This window comes from Eublepharis macularius, chromosome 1, assembly GCF_028583425.1.
Source record: "Eublepharis macularius isolate TG4126 chromosome 1, MPM_Emac_v1.0, whole genome shotgun sequence".
NCBI classification, from domain to species: Eukaryota; Metazoa; Chordata; class Lepidosauria; order Squamata; family Eublepharidae; genus Eublepharis; species Eublepharis macularius.
In genome coordinates, this window is record NC_072790.1 from 88,521,115 (window position 1) to 88,539,385 (window position 18,271).

Sequence of the window (18,271 nt, forward strand, 5' to 3'; positions counted from 1 at the left end):
GGCCATATAGCCTCTCCTTAAAAAACTCCAAAGGAGAGCCCACCACCTCCTGAAGATACCTGTTCCACTGAAGGACCACTCTGTCAGGATGTTCTTCCTAGGTTCATTCAAGTTAATGCTCTAGAATAATAGTTTTCAAATCAGTCCCCAAATGGATAATCAAAAGAAAAATATGCTGTACTTTAGAATAAAAAGAATTGAAGCCAGGATATCTTAACACAGCTCTTATTACCACGTATAATTCCCAAAACTTTAAAGCTTTTGAACATAGCCAATGTTAATTTTCCTTCCATCTCTCCATTTCTTCTTTCATTGGCCCCAGAATTTTTTTAGTGTTTTGAAAAAAATAATACCAACCTCCTTAAAAAAATAACTCAATTGGCTTTTAAAGTAGCCAGTAGGAGGCAGCATTGCCTCTGACAGATATCACTACCAAGCAATGCAGAGTAGTTAGGAACTTGCTTCATTCTTCTGTCATTATATAAGCAAGATGACACTGTTCTCTAATCCAGCCAAAGCTGATAAGTACCATCAACCTGTCACTTCCTACATTTCAAATTCTAACACTGCAGCATCAAAGAGTTTTTTTACATTTCGATTTCTTTTGCTGGCAGCAGTCAGTAGCCTCTCGTTCTCCCACGGTGTTCTAATGCAGCATTTGCACACCGGGGTGACTCCCAGTCTGAATAGCAGGTCATCCCCTCCTCACTGAGCTCATCTGTGGCCCATGTGCTAGGCAATTTAGATCCAATCAGCCCTTATTTAGCTCAAGAGTAATGAGCAGCATAGTGACACAGACTTAAGCCTGACCCTCAGGACACTGCTCATCAAGCAGTAAAACTGTGACAAAATCATTCATCTTCCACCCGCTGGCAAGAAATAATACTCGCACTCACTGTATTACTTTTCAAGATAGGAGGGGGGGGGGAGTCCTGAATTTTCATGATGTGAGACATTAATTTGCAGAAAGCTGAATTCCCTTAAACCCCCCTGTTGCTATGAACTCACCAGGGGGAAATAGGCCTTAGGAGACTGAAATGGAATAAAGAAAATTGCTTCGGCTTTCTTTTCATTTTAAATAAGCCTTAAATCTGACAAGTTATCCTAAAGACAAATATATATATATATATATATATATATATATATATATATATATATATATATATATATATATGTCTGTGTGTGTGTGTATAAATTTTAAACATATATGGTGTTTCTAGTTTTTCTAAGAAACAATCAAATTTGAGGTATTTCAATGAGGTATTCCAATGTTAATTAGAGTTTTTATCATCTTTTTTTGTTGTTGTTGTTGTCGTCGTTCAACAGGGGAGAAAATCCTGCAAATCTGTATAAATAGCTATTTTTTCCTCACCACCTGCAAAGAAAGAAATATGAAGAGGAAAGTTCATTCAAGGGAAAAAAATATATAGTTTCAGAAGTGGAGTGCTTCAACCAGAAAATAAATGTACATTGATGTTCTTCAGGGATCACATATTTTTCTAAACAACTATGGGCCATAAGCAGCAGGTGCTCAGTATACTTGGAAATGGTTTTGTACATTGTATTTTTTTCTTCTTTAAGCGTATTTGGTGGATTTTCTCCTTCACAACAGTAAATCGTGTATAGCTGACAGGTAGGTTACCGTACGAACGTCAGAGCAGGTTTTCTAGATAAAATGGTTATGGTAGAGAAGAAATGTAAGAACTTTTGAAATAGCAATAGCCTGTGAAGAGTGGCATATTTTCATAGCATCTGAGAATTTTCTTAGCTTCCAACTAAGTTCCACCAGGCAATACAATTTTAATACATTCAAGTGCCCTAGCAGTGGTCTCAGATATTTCCCACCACCCTCCCCACAAATAGCCTGCCACTCACCCCCTAAAATTCAGTACAGCAAGGGAGCGGGGAATGAAGGAGTGCAAGTATTTAAGTCACACTGACACCTCTCTGTTGTATGGAAGTGCTCATTCTTAATTTGCTATAAAAGTCCTTGAATGCTAGAGTTAAACTAGATCATTGGGAAAGAAAAAAATTCTTGAAACCCATGTAACCTTTTTTTACTTGCTGTCTGCAAAAAGGAAGGTGGGAAAGGAAATACAGAGAGGAAAGTGCATTTAAGAAAAAAAATCTGTAGCTCTGTAGTTTCAAAGTGGAGTAGCTTAATCTGAAAGTAAATGAATTTACTATTTATTAGTAACACAATATCCGGGTTTCGTGCATTGAAAAGAGAACAGCAGTCAAGGCTATGTCACTGCACTAGAACATAAAAGCAACTCTGCTGGATTAGACCAGAGGATCACTTTCATAGCTATATCACAAGAGCATTTTTCAAAGTTGATTTTATGGCATGGATATCTAGAACAATTGCTCAATATGTCTATTACAAGTTTGTCAGATTGTCCTGATTTTTTGACAGCACAAGAAAGTAATGATCTAGAGCTAAACATGCTAGACTTCACCACAATTAATGGTGAAATTGTATGCAGAGTTAGTCTAGTCTAAACCCACTAACCTCAATGGTTTTAGACTGGAGCGTCTCTGCATAGGATTGTATTTTAAGTGGCTAAAATGCCAAAGAAATGACATTCCCAGCAACCATTACTTAAGCACTGAGTCACCATACCATTATGGGTGATCCTTGTGGTGAGGAGGCGCTGCCATACAGAAGAATTTCCAGCAATCTCCCCTGCTGTATGCTAATATTTCAGTTGCACTGGCATTTGGTTGGAAGGCTTTCATGATGGCTTTCAAGAAGATACTATTGCAGATAATGATCCCTTGTGTTCTAATTGCTTAGATGACTCTCAAACGACTACTGTTTGCAACTTTAATTGATTCGGAGTTCTAAAAAATAAAGTTCAGCACCATTTCTGAGACATTTATATTTTAGAACCTAGTACCCCAACATTAACGCTGCCATATACCAATGCAGGAAACTGTGACAAAATCTCTGCAATGCCAACATAATGCCAGGTTGCACTCCTAAAATCTTTTTTTATGCATTGATTCAACTAGCTTTGTCATTTCTGTGAAGTCAATGTCAGAAGTAACAGTTTTAAAAATGTGATGATGGAACAGGAATGAGAACAGTAATCCCATTCCTTTGTTCGCTATATTACTTCTAGTATGGGGCAAGATCTCATGCAAAAACGATCTTCGTATCTATGTCCAACTGCTGAAATTGATTTCAACTTCAGATGCTGCTACCTATGACCAAACAGGCATCTTTTCAAAAATGGCGAATATATACTTTTTATGGTAAGAAATCTCTACATTATAACAAAAATGACATCAATTCTAAGGATTAAGTTTTCCCTCTGAGAAAAGTATTTAAAAAGATTAATATATTGGAAATTATATATAGTTTTTCAAGGACTAATACTGAAACCTTGGGAGTAAAAAAACACTTTTCTGTATTTCTTTATTAGCTTATCTGTTCAGATATAAAAAGGAAAGAAGGAGAGAGTCCCCTGATGGGCTCAGAGGACTTCCCACAGGGCATTTTTGATGGCAAAGCGTAACACGCAGAAAAACCTCCCTTCAAAACAAGTATATATTTCCATAGTAAGGATATATACTAGAAATTCACACTCAGCCTGAAGAACTACAGGGTGTACTAGAGAAAAATGAATATACACTCCTATTTGTTGATTGAGCTCCAGTCTAGCTATTATTAAGGAGACAACCATTTTTGCTAGACTTGTACTCTGACAGTGGCAAAAGAAGATTATGTCAGATAAACCTTAAATACCTTTTTACAATCTGTAGGACATTTATACTATCAAAGGCCAAAGCTGTAGCCTGTTGCATCTGCACTGAAACACAACAAAAATCTGAAGGAGAAGACCAGAGGGCCAATTTTCATTTTTATTTCAAAGGTTGGGAGTGGCTTAAGTTGTGTCTAAAAATAACCAGTGACATGCAAGTGTAATGACAATGAATTAGAATTTAAAAATTACTAAAAGATTAGAGAGTGCATCTGCAGACATGCACAAAGCACATTTTAAATGATCAGTGCGTGGCCAACAATACGTTCAGATCAGTGCATTAAAACCATGGACAACGTTCCATAAAAGCACTTGCTAGCGCTACAACAGAGAGGATTGTTTTCACCATGGTGAGTAATTTTTAAGATAAAAGAATTTACTACTCTCCACCTTTAATAGGTTCATGACACCAAGGCTGCAGCCAACTTCTACTTTCATTTTCTGCAAATGTCTCTCTGTGGCTTAAAAATGGTTTCCCTTGGCTGTCTTTTCTGCCTCCTCATCACCGCTGTTATCTCCTCTGCCAGAAAAAGTGAGAGCATGCCACCATTACACAGCCAGTGTACGGGTTAGTGTTGGAACAGGATCCGGGAGACCCAGATTTGACCCCCTCTGTGCCGTGGAAGCTGCTGGGTGACCTTGGGCCAGTCACACACTCTCTGCCTACTCTACCTCACAGAGTGCTTGTGAAGATACAACGGAGGAAAGAATGATGTAAGCCACTTTGGGTCCCCCATTGAGGAGAACAGCAGTGTATTAAATGAGTAAATAAAATCAATAAGATAAATATATATTTTTAAAAAAACATTCTGCACCTGTTTTGGGCTACTTAGCCAAAACTACTTAGCCCAAAACTACTTTAAAAAACTGAAATCACATTTGCTACTGATTCTATTGAAAAGCTTTTCTAAACTCTGCATTGATGTTCAATCTAATCATATGCACATATACTCAGAAATGAGTTTCATTGTCCTCCCAAAGAAACTGAGGTTATTTCAACCCCGGAAGTCATTGTAAAAAATTGGTTTACTCATTTAAAATTTTCTACAGACACCCAACTCCTGTTATGCTTTCTCCACAATGAACTTCAATGCCTTGAGTCCCTCTCTTCCCTCCCCACTGCCTTTCTTTTTAAAGTGTGAGATTCATCAAAATTGTGAAAGGGATCATTACAGCCCCCAACAGACTTGGCTTGAAAGTGCTTTGCATAATTGTATTTAGGTGTTCTAGTGACCCCAACAAATATTGAAATATGATTTTAGCACTGTTTCCATTTATAAATAGATGGATCAACATCTATTATCACCATTTTATAGGAAGGTGGACTCAATAGTGAAACCATAAATTATGGAGAGAAATTTTAAACAATAGATATTTGTTGTGCAAAAATATCACACTTTTGGATTCAGGGTCTTAGCCAAGTTTTGGAATTGGGGGGTTGAAATGACCTCAAAGGAAACTACTGTTTGCAACCTAACTGTTGTGTATATAGTATAGTAAGAGCAGGTAAAAGCTCTGTGTTTGAGCTCTCTCAAAGCTTCCCTGATATCCATAGCCACATGGAAAAAATTGAAATGTATTGCAGTTTTGGAAAATGGGATCATTCTAGACCCCTGTAGACTTGGGCATGCTTGTAGGCATCCTTTGAATCTCTTCACATTTTCCAGACTTGAAGGAGCTATTCAGCCTGGAACTTTATATGACCCCTAGCCACCTGTCCACTGAGCTGATTGTTTCCCTGTGTTATGCTCTATCAAAGCTTCCCTTCTGCCCTATAGCTACACTGAAAAGCTCAAATTGAACTGAATCACAATTTTGGAAAATGGGGTCATTCTAGTCCACTGCAAGACAAGCCTGGGCGTGTTTGCAGGCATCATATGAACCTTTTCACATTTTCTAGACTTGAAGGAGCCATTCAGCCTGGAACTTTAGCTGCCCTGAGCACATCTGTGGGGAGGGTGGGGTATAAATCGAATTAAATAAATAATAACCCATAACCATCTGTCCACTAAAGCTGATTGTTTACCTTTGTTATTCAGGAAGAGCTCTTAATTGTAAGGCTTCAACAGGTGCAATCTGAAAGCAGGTTACAAGAAGGCTTGCAGATATAAATCAGATATTTTCTTTTTGTTAACCCTTTAACTGGCAGGAATGGAATGCCCCTTTCCATTGCAAGGGTCTGTTATGTGCCTATTTTTCCCCTTGTCCTCAAGAATAACTTTCTTCAGCAATTCAGGACAAAGAAGAGTAAAATTTGGAATCGGGGACAAAAATACGCCCCCACCACCATTGAAAACAGCAAACCCTCACAGAAACGTAATGGGGTAAAATTGACCCCACCACTTTTAAAGCACAAGACAGTTTATTTTAAAGACAGCAATCTTTTAAAACTGCCACCATGTGTGACTCGCCTGCCGTTGCCACCATGTGTGAGCTTCCCACTGCTGCCATCATATATGACTTGCCCAACATTGCCAGAATATGAGTTGCCCACTACCTGGTGACTACTGCTGCCACCAGGTATGAGTTGCCTACAATTGCCACCATGTGTGACTTGCTTACATCTGCTGCTACCACCAGGTGTGAGTCGCCCACATGATGGCAACTACGAGCAAGTTGCCCATGGTGGCAACTGCGGGCAAGTCACACATGGTGGGAGTTTCAATATTGTAACAGTTAAAAATGATTGTTTTCTTTAAAATAAACTGTGTCTTGTGCTTTAAAAGTGGTGGAGTCAATTTTACCCCATTTATATTTCTGTGAGGATTTGATATTTTCAATAGGGGGGGAGTGTTTTTGACCCCGAGTCCACATTTTACTCTTCTTTGTCCTGCATTGCTGAATAAAGTTATTCTTGAGGCCTGATTTTTTTTCTTAGTAGCTAATGCCATGATTTAAAGAGCTATCAGGTTTCCTATTTCTGGAATTTGGGGTCATTTTGACCCTGAAGTGCAAGTTAGTTTAGTTGGGTTTTTTCCCTTGGGAGGGTTGAGGTTATTCTCATGCAAATGTAGACAGGACTGCAGCCTTAAACATATGAAACAGTCTTTATGCTGATTCAGCCCACTGTTCCATCCAGTCCAGCACTAAGGATGCTTTGGCTGAAGACCTCCTGGACATCCCCTCTGTTGCCTGCCAGTGCCTCGAAAATTAGAAGGAGGGAAGAGGAGATAAGGTGGGTATGCCAGTGTTGCACCAGTGAACAATTCCCTTCCAGAAAGAAACAGAAGTCCCAACACTGGGGCAATGCTCTAGGATTTGCCCAAAACTTCATGGATTAACCATAGAGTGGACAAATCATAGAGCATCATCTCCAACATCATGATATCATTTACAGTTTTTTGCCAGAAGTAATACTGAAGTGCCTGTCCCTGTTCTCCCAATTTCAGAACTAAGAACAGATCTTTTCAGAGATCCCTTAATCTGCACCCACCAGCATCTGCTCTTGGGGGCGTAAGTATGAAGCATGTGTTCTGGAAAAATCTTGTATTAAATAGTATTTCGTTCATTGCCGGAGAGAAAATATTCCACACAAATTTTTCAGTGATCCCTCAACATCTCTTCATTTTCCTCTTTTCCCCTTTCTCAGTCAGCCATATCTTTGCACTGGGAGATCCAATTGCACCTAATGCAGTGAATAATTCCTCCGGGGAGACTGTCTGAAAAAAAAACAAGGCCAAATCAAGGTATGAGAGATGTAGAGGGCAGCCCTCCTATGCTGGTGGATAAATTGGGCTTCCAGAAGCCCTGAATTACTTTCTTGTAGCAAGTTGTTTGGGAAAGATGCTGTAGACTATTGGCAGAACAGAGAGCTGAAGAGTTCCTATCTTGTTCCTAGAACCAAAGGGAAGAGCAAGAAGAATCCCAATTTTTTCTCTACATAAGGAATAAGAGTTCTTCCATATTATTGCTTTAAAAAAACAGGAAATAACTATCTTACAGGATCTCACCAGTCACACTTCCAGCCCACAAGCAAGTTTTTAAAGCTACATTATAAATCACTGAAAATAAAAGGGTTAGAATAGGAATGTTAAATGTCCCTGTACCAAAGAGGCATGAATGGCTATAATTAAACCACAGCTTTTGGCTATACCTCCTGTAAGATAAACAACTGCCATTTCTATGATCAACTAAAATAAAAAGAAGTGAAGAAATTAGTGATATGATTCCAGAAACTCTATGTGATATGTTAAAGAGGATTGCTATGACTATTTGACATTCTAAGCTTTAAATACCAAGGCATTTAGTTAACACAGCCAAATCAGTATTTTCATAATGCTACTTAATCAGCAATAAAGAAATGCTCCTGTGAGCCATCATGTTGGGTTAGCAGAAAAATGGCATATGAAGTTATTATTAACTAACCGCCTATAGGGAGCTGCTCCTTTCTGTAATCAGAGATCTCCTTACCTACCTGTACATTCTGACAGTTCTAGACCTATTACTCCCAATACAGCTGGCAGAAGTATTACGTTTATGCAAAGGCTGGTATCTTATTCTCATCTGGATCTTAAAACAGAAGAGATTGCCATAGTGAGACACTTGCTCCTTTGCCAAATCCGAAAAGCAGCCAAGAATGCATGTTATTAATCTGAACAAGGGTATTGCTCTACAATCCTGTTCTTGGCATGCATATATACAAGTATCAGCAATTTCTTCACACTGGGCAATAAGATTGCTATGCCAGTTTTTGTTCTCTTTCTTCCAACTGTGAAAGAAATGGTATCATTGCTACATAAAGTTTTCATTTCTGACTATTAAGCCAGTATTGCTGAATTGTTTGGATATTTTATTTTAAATGTTTGAATAATAAATATTATCAAATAATATAGTTACAAAGTAAGTATTTTAAAGAATAAACCAAGATCTCAATAGTGCTGCACATTTGTCTAGACTTCTTTTTTCTCAATATTCCAAATGGTACTAATGTACAGGAGACAGTCCGTGTTACACCATCATATTGATCTTCATTTTACAGTTGTTGTTTATTTATGCTTGACCTTGCCCTATGTCAAAGACTTAGGACAGACTGAGGTGTTGAAATTTATGAGATTACAATATCAAGAGATGAAATAAGCTCCTTGGCTACCACAAGAGCCAGTTCAAACAGAAAATTTTACACCACCTTTATGTCAGTGTGTCAGCTTGCCTGTCAGTTCTCTAGCCAGAGTTATGCCATTTTAACTTGCTATAATCTGTAGTTGCTTAGTTTTCCTCCCTCTAGGCCCAGGTGGTGCCCAGGCCGCATATATCCATGGGAGCAAAGAGTTCTTATCAGCCTGTTCCAGCTGAAGACCTTGACGTCCTTGTCTTCCCATGCCTTCGCAGACAGGACTAAGGAGAGAGGCTAGGAATGGGTGTTTGAAGTATTGTTACTCTCATTTCATGTGTCATTCTCAACAAAGCTTTTGTTCAGCCAAGGGCCTCCTGCTCTTGGATTGTGGACACCTGTATCCTGAGCATAATCTTCCAATAAACCTTTTGAAACCAAGAAACCTTGTGCTTCTTGCAGAATGGGGGGAGACGGACTCTAGATAACTGGGATTCCATAGTCTGACACTTTAGAAAAAAACCAGTCTATGGCTTGATAAAAAACTAGAGGAAGGGAGTCTCCAGTAAAGCCACAAAAATGCTTATTTACATTATGAACATAATAATACTAATGCAAAAAAGGAGTTTATGGGTGTACGCCTGAAACACATTGGCAGGACGGATCACCTGGGTCTCTGTGCCCCACTTGGCTCCCTACAAGGAAGGAGAAAATTGATCAAGTGACAAAACTCTGTGCAACTAACTTCACCCATATGATTGATTATTCATTCACTCACATATAGGTGTGAGTATGTATATACACAGAGCTTAACAGGGGTAGTATGTACATTTATAAGTATGTCGCACAAAACATTATACCCAGGGCTTTTTTTCTGGGAAAAGAGGTAGTGGAACTCTCTATTATCACATGTGCGCGGGTGAAGCGTGTGCGTGCTCCCAGAAATGCATGATGACGTCACTTCCAAAAGTGCTGTCACTCCCGGACGTGATGTCACTCTCAGAAGTGCCATCACTCCCGGAAGTGATGCCGCTTCCAGGAACTCAGCACAATGCATTACGACAAGATAAATGTTAGTAAGCTTGGGAAATTACACTATTATGAAAAAGGGTTTTTTTCCCTTTCTGTATTCTCTACAAAAAATGAAATATTCTATTCCCTTTCCCAAACATTCCATTTCTTTAGAATTATATTTAAAAATATGCAAGAAGGAGGGGGCCTCTAAAAATCGAAAATCCACCTCACAAATCTAAATTCTAACAGATTCCCTCTGCCAGCGTAGCAAATTTTTTTTTCCAAAATTCTTTCAAAATTCCAGAGTCTGACATTCTTAATCTATTGAATTCTTAATCTATTTAATATTGAATTTTCAAATTTTCAGGGAGGGTTTTGCTTTACTGGAGCAATTCAAAATTAGGTACTCAATTTTAGCTGCATTAGATTTATAGTTAGTTTAAAATGGCTTTTTTTTGTTGCCTGCTAACTCTACCTTACCAATGGCTAAGCTGTTGTGACATTGTGAAATGCTCATAAATATTCCAATGTCTCAGACAAACAATAGTCATAAAAACTTCCTTAACACCCATAAGTCCACTGCAATTTCAGTGATGTTAATCAGCTTAGGGAGAACCATTTGAGTTACAGCTATTAAGACATAAGAACACCTATATGCCATTGCTGATGAATATATTGATGAAAGCCTTCTGAGACTTGGACACAGCTGTCCATTCCTAGCATAAAACTGGAATAACCATAACTGATATTTTAACTAATACAAATAACCATAACTGATATATTTCACTAACACAGAACCAATCTGCATTCAAAAGCTGTGAGAACCATAACAATGTCAACTTCAGTCAACAAAAGAATGAAAGCAACACACACACGCACAGCCCCCTACAGCCCCCATGAAAAGAAAGCAGAATGAACTCAAAGCAGCACACACACACAGCTCCCACCCCCATGAAAATAAAGCAGAATGAACTCAAAGTGGCACACATACACACACAGTCCCACCCATCCACCCCCGAATGAAAATAAAACAGAATGAACTCAAAGCAGCACACACATACACAGAAACCCCTGAATGAAATGAAAGCAGAATGAACTCAAACAAGCACACACACACAGCCCCACGCCCTGAAAAGCAGAATTAACTCAAAGCAGCACACATACACACACAGTCCCACCCATCCACCCCCGAATGAAAATAAAACAGAATGAACTCAAAGCAGCGCACACATACTCAGAAACCCCTGAATGAAATGAGAGCAGAATGAACTCAAAGCAGCTTAGCCTCCTCTGGAGAGCTGGCTCCAGCAGCTCTGCTTGCACTCACTCTCTCACTCACTCACAGAGGAATGAAAAAAAACAGAATGAACTCAAAGCAGCTTAACCTCCTCTGCAGAGCTATGCCACGCCCCAGCTCTCTCTCTCTCACTCATAGAGGAATGAAAAGAAAGCAATATGAACTCAAAGCAGCACACAATCACACACAGCTACACCCACCCACTCCCCCAATGAAAATAAAACAAAATGAACTCAAAGCAGCACACACACACAGAAACTCCTGAATGAAAGCAGAATGAACTCAAAGCAGCTTAACCCTCCTCTGCAGAGCCCGTGCCGGGCCCCAGCTTGCTCTCTCTCTTTCTCTCTCTCATAGAGGAATGAAAAATGCAGAATGAACTCAAAACAGCTAAACCTCCTCTGCAGAGCCTGGCACTGGGCCTCAGCTCTCTCGCTCTCTCTCACTTACAGAGGAATCCTCTGCAGAGCCTGCACCAGGCTCAAGCAGAATCTGCTTGCTCTCTCTCACTCACTCAAGAAAGCAGAATGAACTCAAAGCAGCTTAACCTCCTCTGCAGAGGAGAAAGGAATCATGTGGGCAGATTCTAGAGCTGCCAGAACACCGTTCTGGAGTGTTCCCCCTCAAAAAAGGCCCTGATTATACCACTATTGTGAATAGCACTCTTTGTTGAATAAGTTACTCTACAACTTAGGGCTAGAAGACATTAGACATATCCCGGCTACCATTCCTTCATCAATTAAAAAATGCCAACATTTCAAGAATTTTAGGCCATAATCAAAATGTTCAAGCAAACATATACTAGTGTGAATGGCTGAATCAAAAGCAGAAGGGGGAATTAGAATATACACTTTTTTAAAAGTGTCCATTTTGCTCCCCTCCCCTAAAGAATTCTATTACACTTTCTAAAATACAGACCATTGAAAAGTAAAGGACAATCCAAGAGAGTATGCCTAACACATTTTTGAACAGTCCCAGGCAGTTTTCACTTTTTAAAAACAAAGTTAAACCAATTTAAAAAGACCCTACTAATAAATCACCTGCATTTTGTCAAACCTTTTATCTTTGCTCAAAGACAGCTTGGAAAAAATAATTCGTTGTCCTTGGATTTACAAGCTACTGACAGCGGAAGTCAAACTATCCAGACAGTAACAAAGTACTTAAGGTAAACATGCAGGTCAGTTTCTCTCCACTGTTCATAATGCATATTTTCAACTATTGCTCCCTCACAACTCCTCAGTTTTCTGCAGTGCCTGATCAATAACTAACTCATTAGAGCTTCTGGCAGCGTGACAGGGAAAGGTATTTTCCAGCTTTCATAAGGGATTTTTGGGCTTCAAAATGAACATCTGCCTCCAACCTTAACTAGTGGACAGCAGCATATAGAAAGGACAGTTTGGAGGTTGTAAGATGTATCAATAAATCACTTAAAAACTGATCAATGATTAAAACACAATTTCCCATTTCCCTTTAGTCACTGTTTCCCGCTGTTTTTTTATTAAGCAGGATTTTTTAATTCCTGTTTATTAATTTTTATTAAGCAGGAATTTTACTCACACATCCCAGCCACAACCCACAGGGCTACCTGAAGGTACAGATACAGGTGCAGAATAAACAGTGTCCTATATACAAAACAATATAACTTTGGAGGAGAACTGAAGTTGCAAGAATTTAAGGCTGCTTCAATTCGGGCTACATGCATCTGAGTGTCTGAAATTAATGCAGCTCAAACTGCTACTGCTGGCATGTCCAAGCTGCACTAAGAACCGTGGAAGTATGGAAATTCTCAACCCAAAAGACCTTGTACTTGAGAATTAAGACACAGGAAGATCAACAGTACAAGTACAGGCCTTTCACCATGGCTCTTGAGTCATTGATTGTCTAAGTAATAGAGAAGATAAACTTTTGCTTGTGATGGAGGCAAATGAGGCAAGAGTTTGTCCTCTAAGATAGGCCAAGACAATCCAGATGTACTACAAACTACTCTCCTTCCCCAGCGAGAAAGGGAATGGTACTCAAGATCTCTACAGAAATTTGCCTGTGGCTTCCTTTAATTTACCATATGAGTAGAGCCAGGAACAGACAACATCTAGAAAAATAGTAAGCAGAGTCAGCTACAAAGCAGCCAAACATGTTTATGTACATCATTCCATTTGATAACTTCAAACTCAATGTGTAATCTAACTTCTCTGAAAAGCATTGTCTAAGGTGCTTGATCAGTGCTCAGATACAAAACTCACTACCAATATATCGAACTCACTACGTAACAATGAAGTTTACACCGCATTTACACAATCTCATGTGCTCTTTTGTTCAAATTGTAAACTGTAATCTGAGCTCAGGCTACCAGCTTTGCCTGACAGCCAAGTTCTAGAAACCATATTTTTCATCAAGTCAGATGGCAGAAATAGAGTTGTTGAGTCTGCAGTAAATGGACAGTGGGTGACAAATGGTTCAGGACTTCGTATTAGAGAAGGTACTAAACATTCAGTGGACAGTAAATGTGTACAGAACTATGGACAGCTCAGCCAAATGCTTCGCTAATGAGTTAGGGAACATAGACTTCATCACTATATTGCCTTACATATTATCTGCTGCTTTAAATATGTACTCCTATGTACCATCAGTGCTCCATGTTGTCTAATGTCAGTCCTAGAATTGATTATGTTCTGCTTCAGTATTTTTTCTACTCTGTATTGGATTCTTGCTAATACTATGTCTCTTCAACTTTTATCTATTTATCCTGTGGTATTGTTTATGAAATGTCCTTGGTACTGTATTGAAATGTACTTGATACTGATTGTACTTATCTCTTACTGTGTAATCCGCCTTGAGTCTCAGTGAGAAAGGTGGACTATAAATGACAAATATTTTTTTAAAAAGTATATGCATATTTTCTAACAAATTTATAAGCTATGGGCTGGATCCTACCCACTTTGATGCTAGGGTTGACGCCAAAAAGGTACTTAAGATTGTGTAAGTAGGCAAAAAAAAAGTCCACACATGACAGACCTGCAGTGAAGAAGGGCAATGGATGAAACAGACACTCCCTCCACTTGCACCAGGAGAAAAGCCTTTAGGATTTAACTCTACATATATTACATTTTAGGAAAAAACAATGAAGTAGGAACACAGGAAATAAAAATGGGCAAAATGAAGGCTAACATACAAAAACAAAAGACAGCACATTCATACATCATCAGTAGCAAAACACTTAAAATATGTAACAGTATGTATAACTGCTTACCTCAACCGAGATAGAATATCTTGCAAGAAATTTAAGACTGTTGCGAGTTCGGCTCCTCGGCAACCTGGCAGCAACATACTGAAGCCATCATTCAGCAGCTTTTCCTCAGAAAGGTGCAAGAGGCGGCTAGTCTCAAATACTTCTTGGACACCATCAATGTAAATAGAAAGCAACATCCAGAGGTTTTGTTTCTGCTCATAGTCATTTTTTGCTACCAAGAACTCCTTTGCTTTTTCACGGAACGCACTTGAGAGATGCTCAGCCAGCACAGTGATGTCCATGCTCTTCTCAACGTATGTTAAGATGAAGGCGAAGGACCCTTTCCAGATCAGAGCTCTCTGAGAAGTGCTTGTGGAAACCGGACTAAGAAAATGCAGAAGTTCCATCATCCGGCTGGCAACATCCTCTGTCTCTGCCATGATTGCCAGCACAATGAAAAGATAGAAAAAATTTTGCAGCCCCACCTCTGTCAACTCTCGCATTCTTTTCTGGTGAAATTTGGAATAAATTCTGCATTGTACCAAAAGAAACAAACAATTATTCTTAAAGCATGTTTTTGGGGGGTTGGTATGACCTTGCTTTGTCATTCTCTGCTAGCCTATATCCCAGTGCACTTTTTTCAGTAATGACCTCACTGAGTTCCTTCCTATGGAGGTGAACTGTACACCTGACCTTATATCTACCAGCCTCATACCAGAAACCTTCAGAGTAAAAGCAAGTTTACTTAGCCTGAACTGCTGAGAAGCTCCTGCCCTAGATCAGCCTGGTAAATGGACCACATTTATCTGAATTACACACACCAGGCAATAGTAAGGCATCACTCTGGTTTGAAAATATGCATAGACCTCTAGCGCTGTAAGCAGAAATAGTTGACATGCCAAGAGCATATTGTAACTGAGGCACTACCAGATCCTACCATGGGAGTGTTGACACACTTTCTGTTATATATATTGCTCAGAATGTCACATTGTGAAAGCACTATGTAGGCACACAACTGGCCAAAGGCTGGAAATAAATCCCTTCTAGAAAACACAGTGCAGAGTGCAGAATTACATGCTCAAGATAAGAGCTTACTTGCCATTTATATTAATTGGCACATAAAATTCATTAACTAAAATTCAGTAACTAGTTTACTGAATTAGGAAAGACAGTCTGTAAAGACTTGATAAAATTTCCTGGTTTACAATTTCATTTTTGGTTTAAAATTTTGGTTTAAAATTTTGGAGAAGAGGCTTTTTTGTATGTACAGGAATATTTTTGAAGTCACAGAGATAGACGCTTAAACTACACACTTCAGATTCAAGAGAAAAGGCAATCACGGAACACATCATTATTGCAGAAAATATCAATATGGTAAAAAGTGAATAGGATAAAAGCCATTGTACCTTCCTTTGATTTGCTTCCAAGGATGAACACCATTGGTCTTTACTGCCTTCTTCATTATTTGTGCCAAAATGCAAAGGAAAATTTGGTAACTGTTGCTAGATACATAAGCGTCATGAGCATGCATGTCACGGCAGCAACTCTTTACCAACTCATACATAGCCATGGGTGTTTTACTAATATTTGCAAGACCTTTGAGACCAAACCAAGGAATAGTAAAAGGACTATTCTGAAAGAAAAATAAAATGGAATCACAAAACCATTATAAAAGGCAACAATTCAGATCGTGACTGACCTACACTCAGGGGTGAAGGCTTTGGAGACAGACAACCTCCTTCCTACCTCCCACCCTAACCTTCTACCTTGGTGCCTTAACCTTCTCAATGCAGGAAGAAGGCAGGGGCAAGATCTTTCACTGCCTTGTGGGTGCAATGTTTGAGACCAGATAGGAGTAAACTACTCTGTAGCTGCTGAGGCAAAGGACACCAGTCAGAAGACATTACCTGACAGGTAACACTTCTCCACCCAGCCAGAAACTCTATCCTCCCTCCTTCTTTAACTATAAAAAAATTAAATATTTTAAAGTCACTAACAGCGTCTGTGGTGAAGGAAAATATAAACTAAATGTACATACAGGTAAATTTTATAATTTGTTTTAGAGGGCCACAGACAATTCCACTGCTAATCAGAATGTAGTGGACTATAAATAATTTCTTCAGGGCCATAGATGCTTACTTACAGCTTTAGCAGGTATGTATATTTACTAACCAGATTCTTGCTGTAATATTCCCAGAGTATGGTGACAGTAGGAAGGTTTGCATCCCAAATATGGCTTAAAGTCAAACAGCACTGAAGATGCATTCGTAACTGTTCTTCTAATATTCCCGTCTACCAAGCAAAAACATTCAAATAGTGTTATATTTTCTTTTAGCAAGATTTTACTTAATAAAATAACCTTGACCACAATCAAATACAAGATTTCAGATTCCAAGAACAATTTTCTTCTATAAATGTTATTTCTGGTTAGGAAGCAAATCAATCCATTAATATGAGCAGTGATCTAGAAAATGAAATCTGACAAGTATTGGCCTTGTTATCTATGAAAATTCCAGCTACATTTCCAGAAGTTAGAATCCTATAACAGCAAACTGGTATGGACTTGAAAGGCAATTTAGAACACGTTTCCACAATCAGCAGAACACCAGACTGAATCTTATATAGCCTGGCACACATCCCTATGTTGCATCGTACAACATATTGTTCTAGAGGTCCTTTCAACCCTCAGCAACCACTTTTATGAGGTGAGGCGGCACAGGAAAAGGTAAGATGACAACTGTTCCCATTAACTTGGATGTTTCTGCTGAAAGCAGTGGCAAATGGCCCATGCCCCAAACACTCTGGCCACTGTGAAGGAGAATGGGTGTAATCCACCTACCACCTACCTTGTAAATATTCTGTATTCCACCTACCTTGTAAATATTCTGTTCTGTCTTTGGCATGTGAAAAGTACTGCACATAGTATTAGCAGTGTTTGCAGAAGGAGGAGGAGGACCTATCTACTGCGTGGACCTTTAGAAGAACATATGGTGATGTTGATGGGTAGGTTTTGCTTCTCTACAAAGTGAATGTCTACCAGTTTAGAATGCCATTGGGGTTGGGTTTATATATGCACGTTTAAGTGTCTGATAGGGGTGTGCAGCAAAAAAAAAGTGAGAAATCTAAATCCTGGATCACCCAAAAACTGGGATTCCCAAAATCCAGGAAAGATTCTCTGATCCAGTTTGGACAGATCAAGAAATCTAGGTTAATCTGGCCACTATTCCCTATGGGGAAAACTATTCATGGGTTTTCTAGAGTGCGTGCGTGCGTGTCATTTTTCAACTAAACTCCACCAGATTGGCAGGGAATCTATTCCTGGCTGTCCTCTAAAGACCATCCAAATTTCAGGTAGATTGGAACCTGGGGACCAATTCTATGAGCCCCTGAAAAAGGTACCCCCAGCCACTCCGTTGTTTCCTATGAGAAAAAGTCAAAGTTGTCTCCCACTGCAGAAACACAGTGGGACAAGGCTGCCATGGCCAAGCCACACTCCCAAATATAAGATGAGCTCATCCCAGAAAAAGCCCAAATAGAAACAAATTGAAGCTACCCACCTCTTACTATCCAAGTGCCCCTGAATAAGCTGCGCACATCCACTCTTCACTCTCCCCTATGAAGGGAAAGTTTCCAAGCCAGTTCTTGGGGCACAAACACACAAGGGCAAGGCTCCATGGCCAATGCACACTCTCAAATGCAAGCTTATCCCAGAGAAAACCCAACAGTAATAAATTGGAATGCCGCCCCCCCCCCCGAACAAAAGTGAAGCAAGGGAACCATCATCAAACCAAAGAATCACATCCATTCCACCAAACCAAGCTGAAGCAAGGGACACTATGGGCTAAACTACAAGTGATGCCTGACACTAGTTGGACACTTGTCAGCTTCCCTCAAGTGTTGATGGGAAATGTAGGCAG

At 39.3% G+C, this 18,271-nt stretch overlaps 1 protein-coding gene across 1 annotated transcript in view; it reads right to left on the minus strand.

Moving 5' to 3' along the window:
* MMS22L (MMS22 like, DNA repair protein) overlaps positions 1-18,271 on the minus strand; it is a 117,339-nt gene that overhangs the window by 50,041 nt on the left and 49,027 nt on the right. The window contains exons 12-14 of the mRNA XM_054996641.1: positions 16,527-16,646; positions 15,761-15,987; positions 14,376-14,885 (exon numbers count right to left, since the gene is read on the minus strand). Of these exons, the coding sequence (XP_054852616.1) occupies positions 14,376-14,885; positions 15,761-15,987; positions 16,527-16,646 (857 nt within the window). The remainder of the gene's footprint in view (positions 1-14,375; positions 14,886-15,760; positions 15,988-16,526; positions 16,647-18,271) is intronic.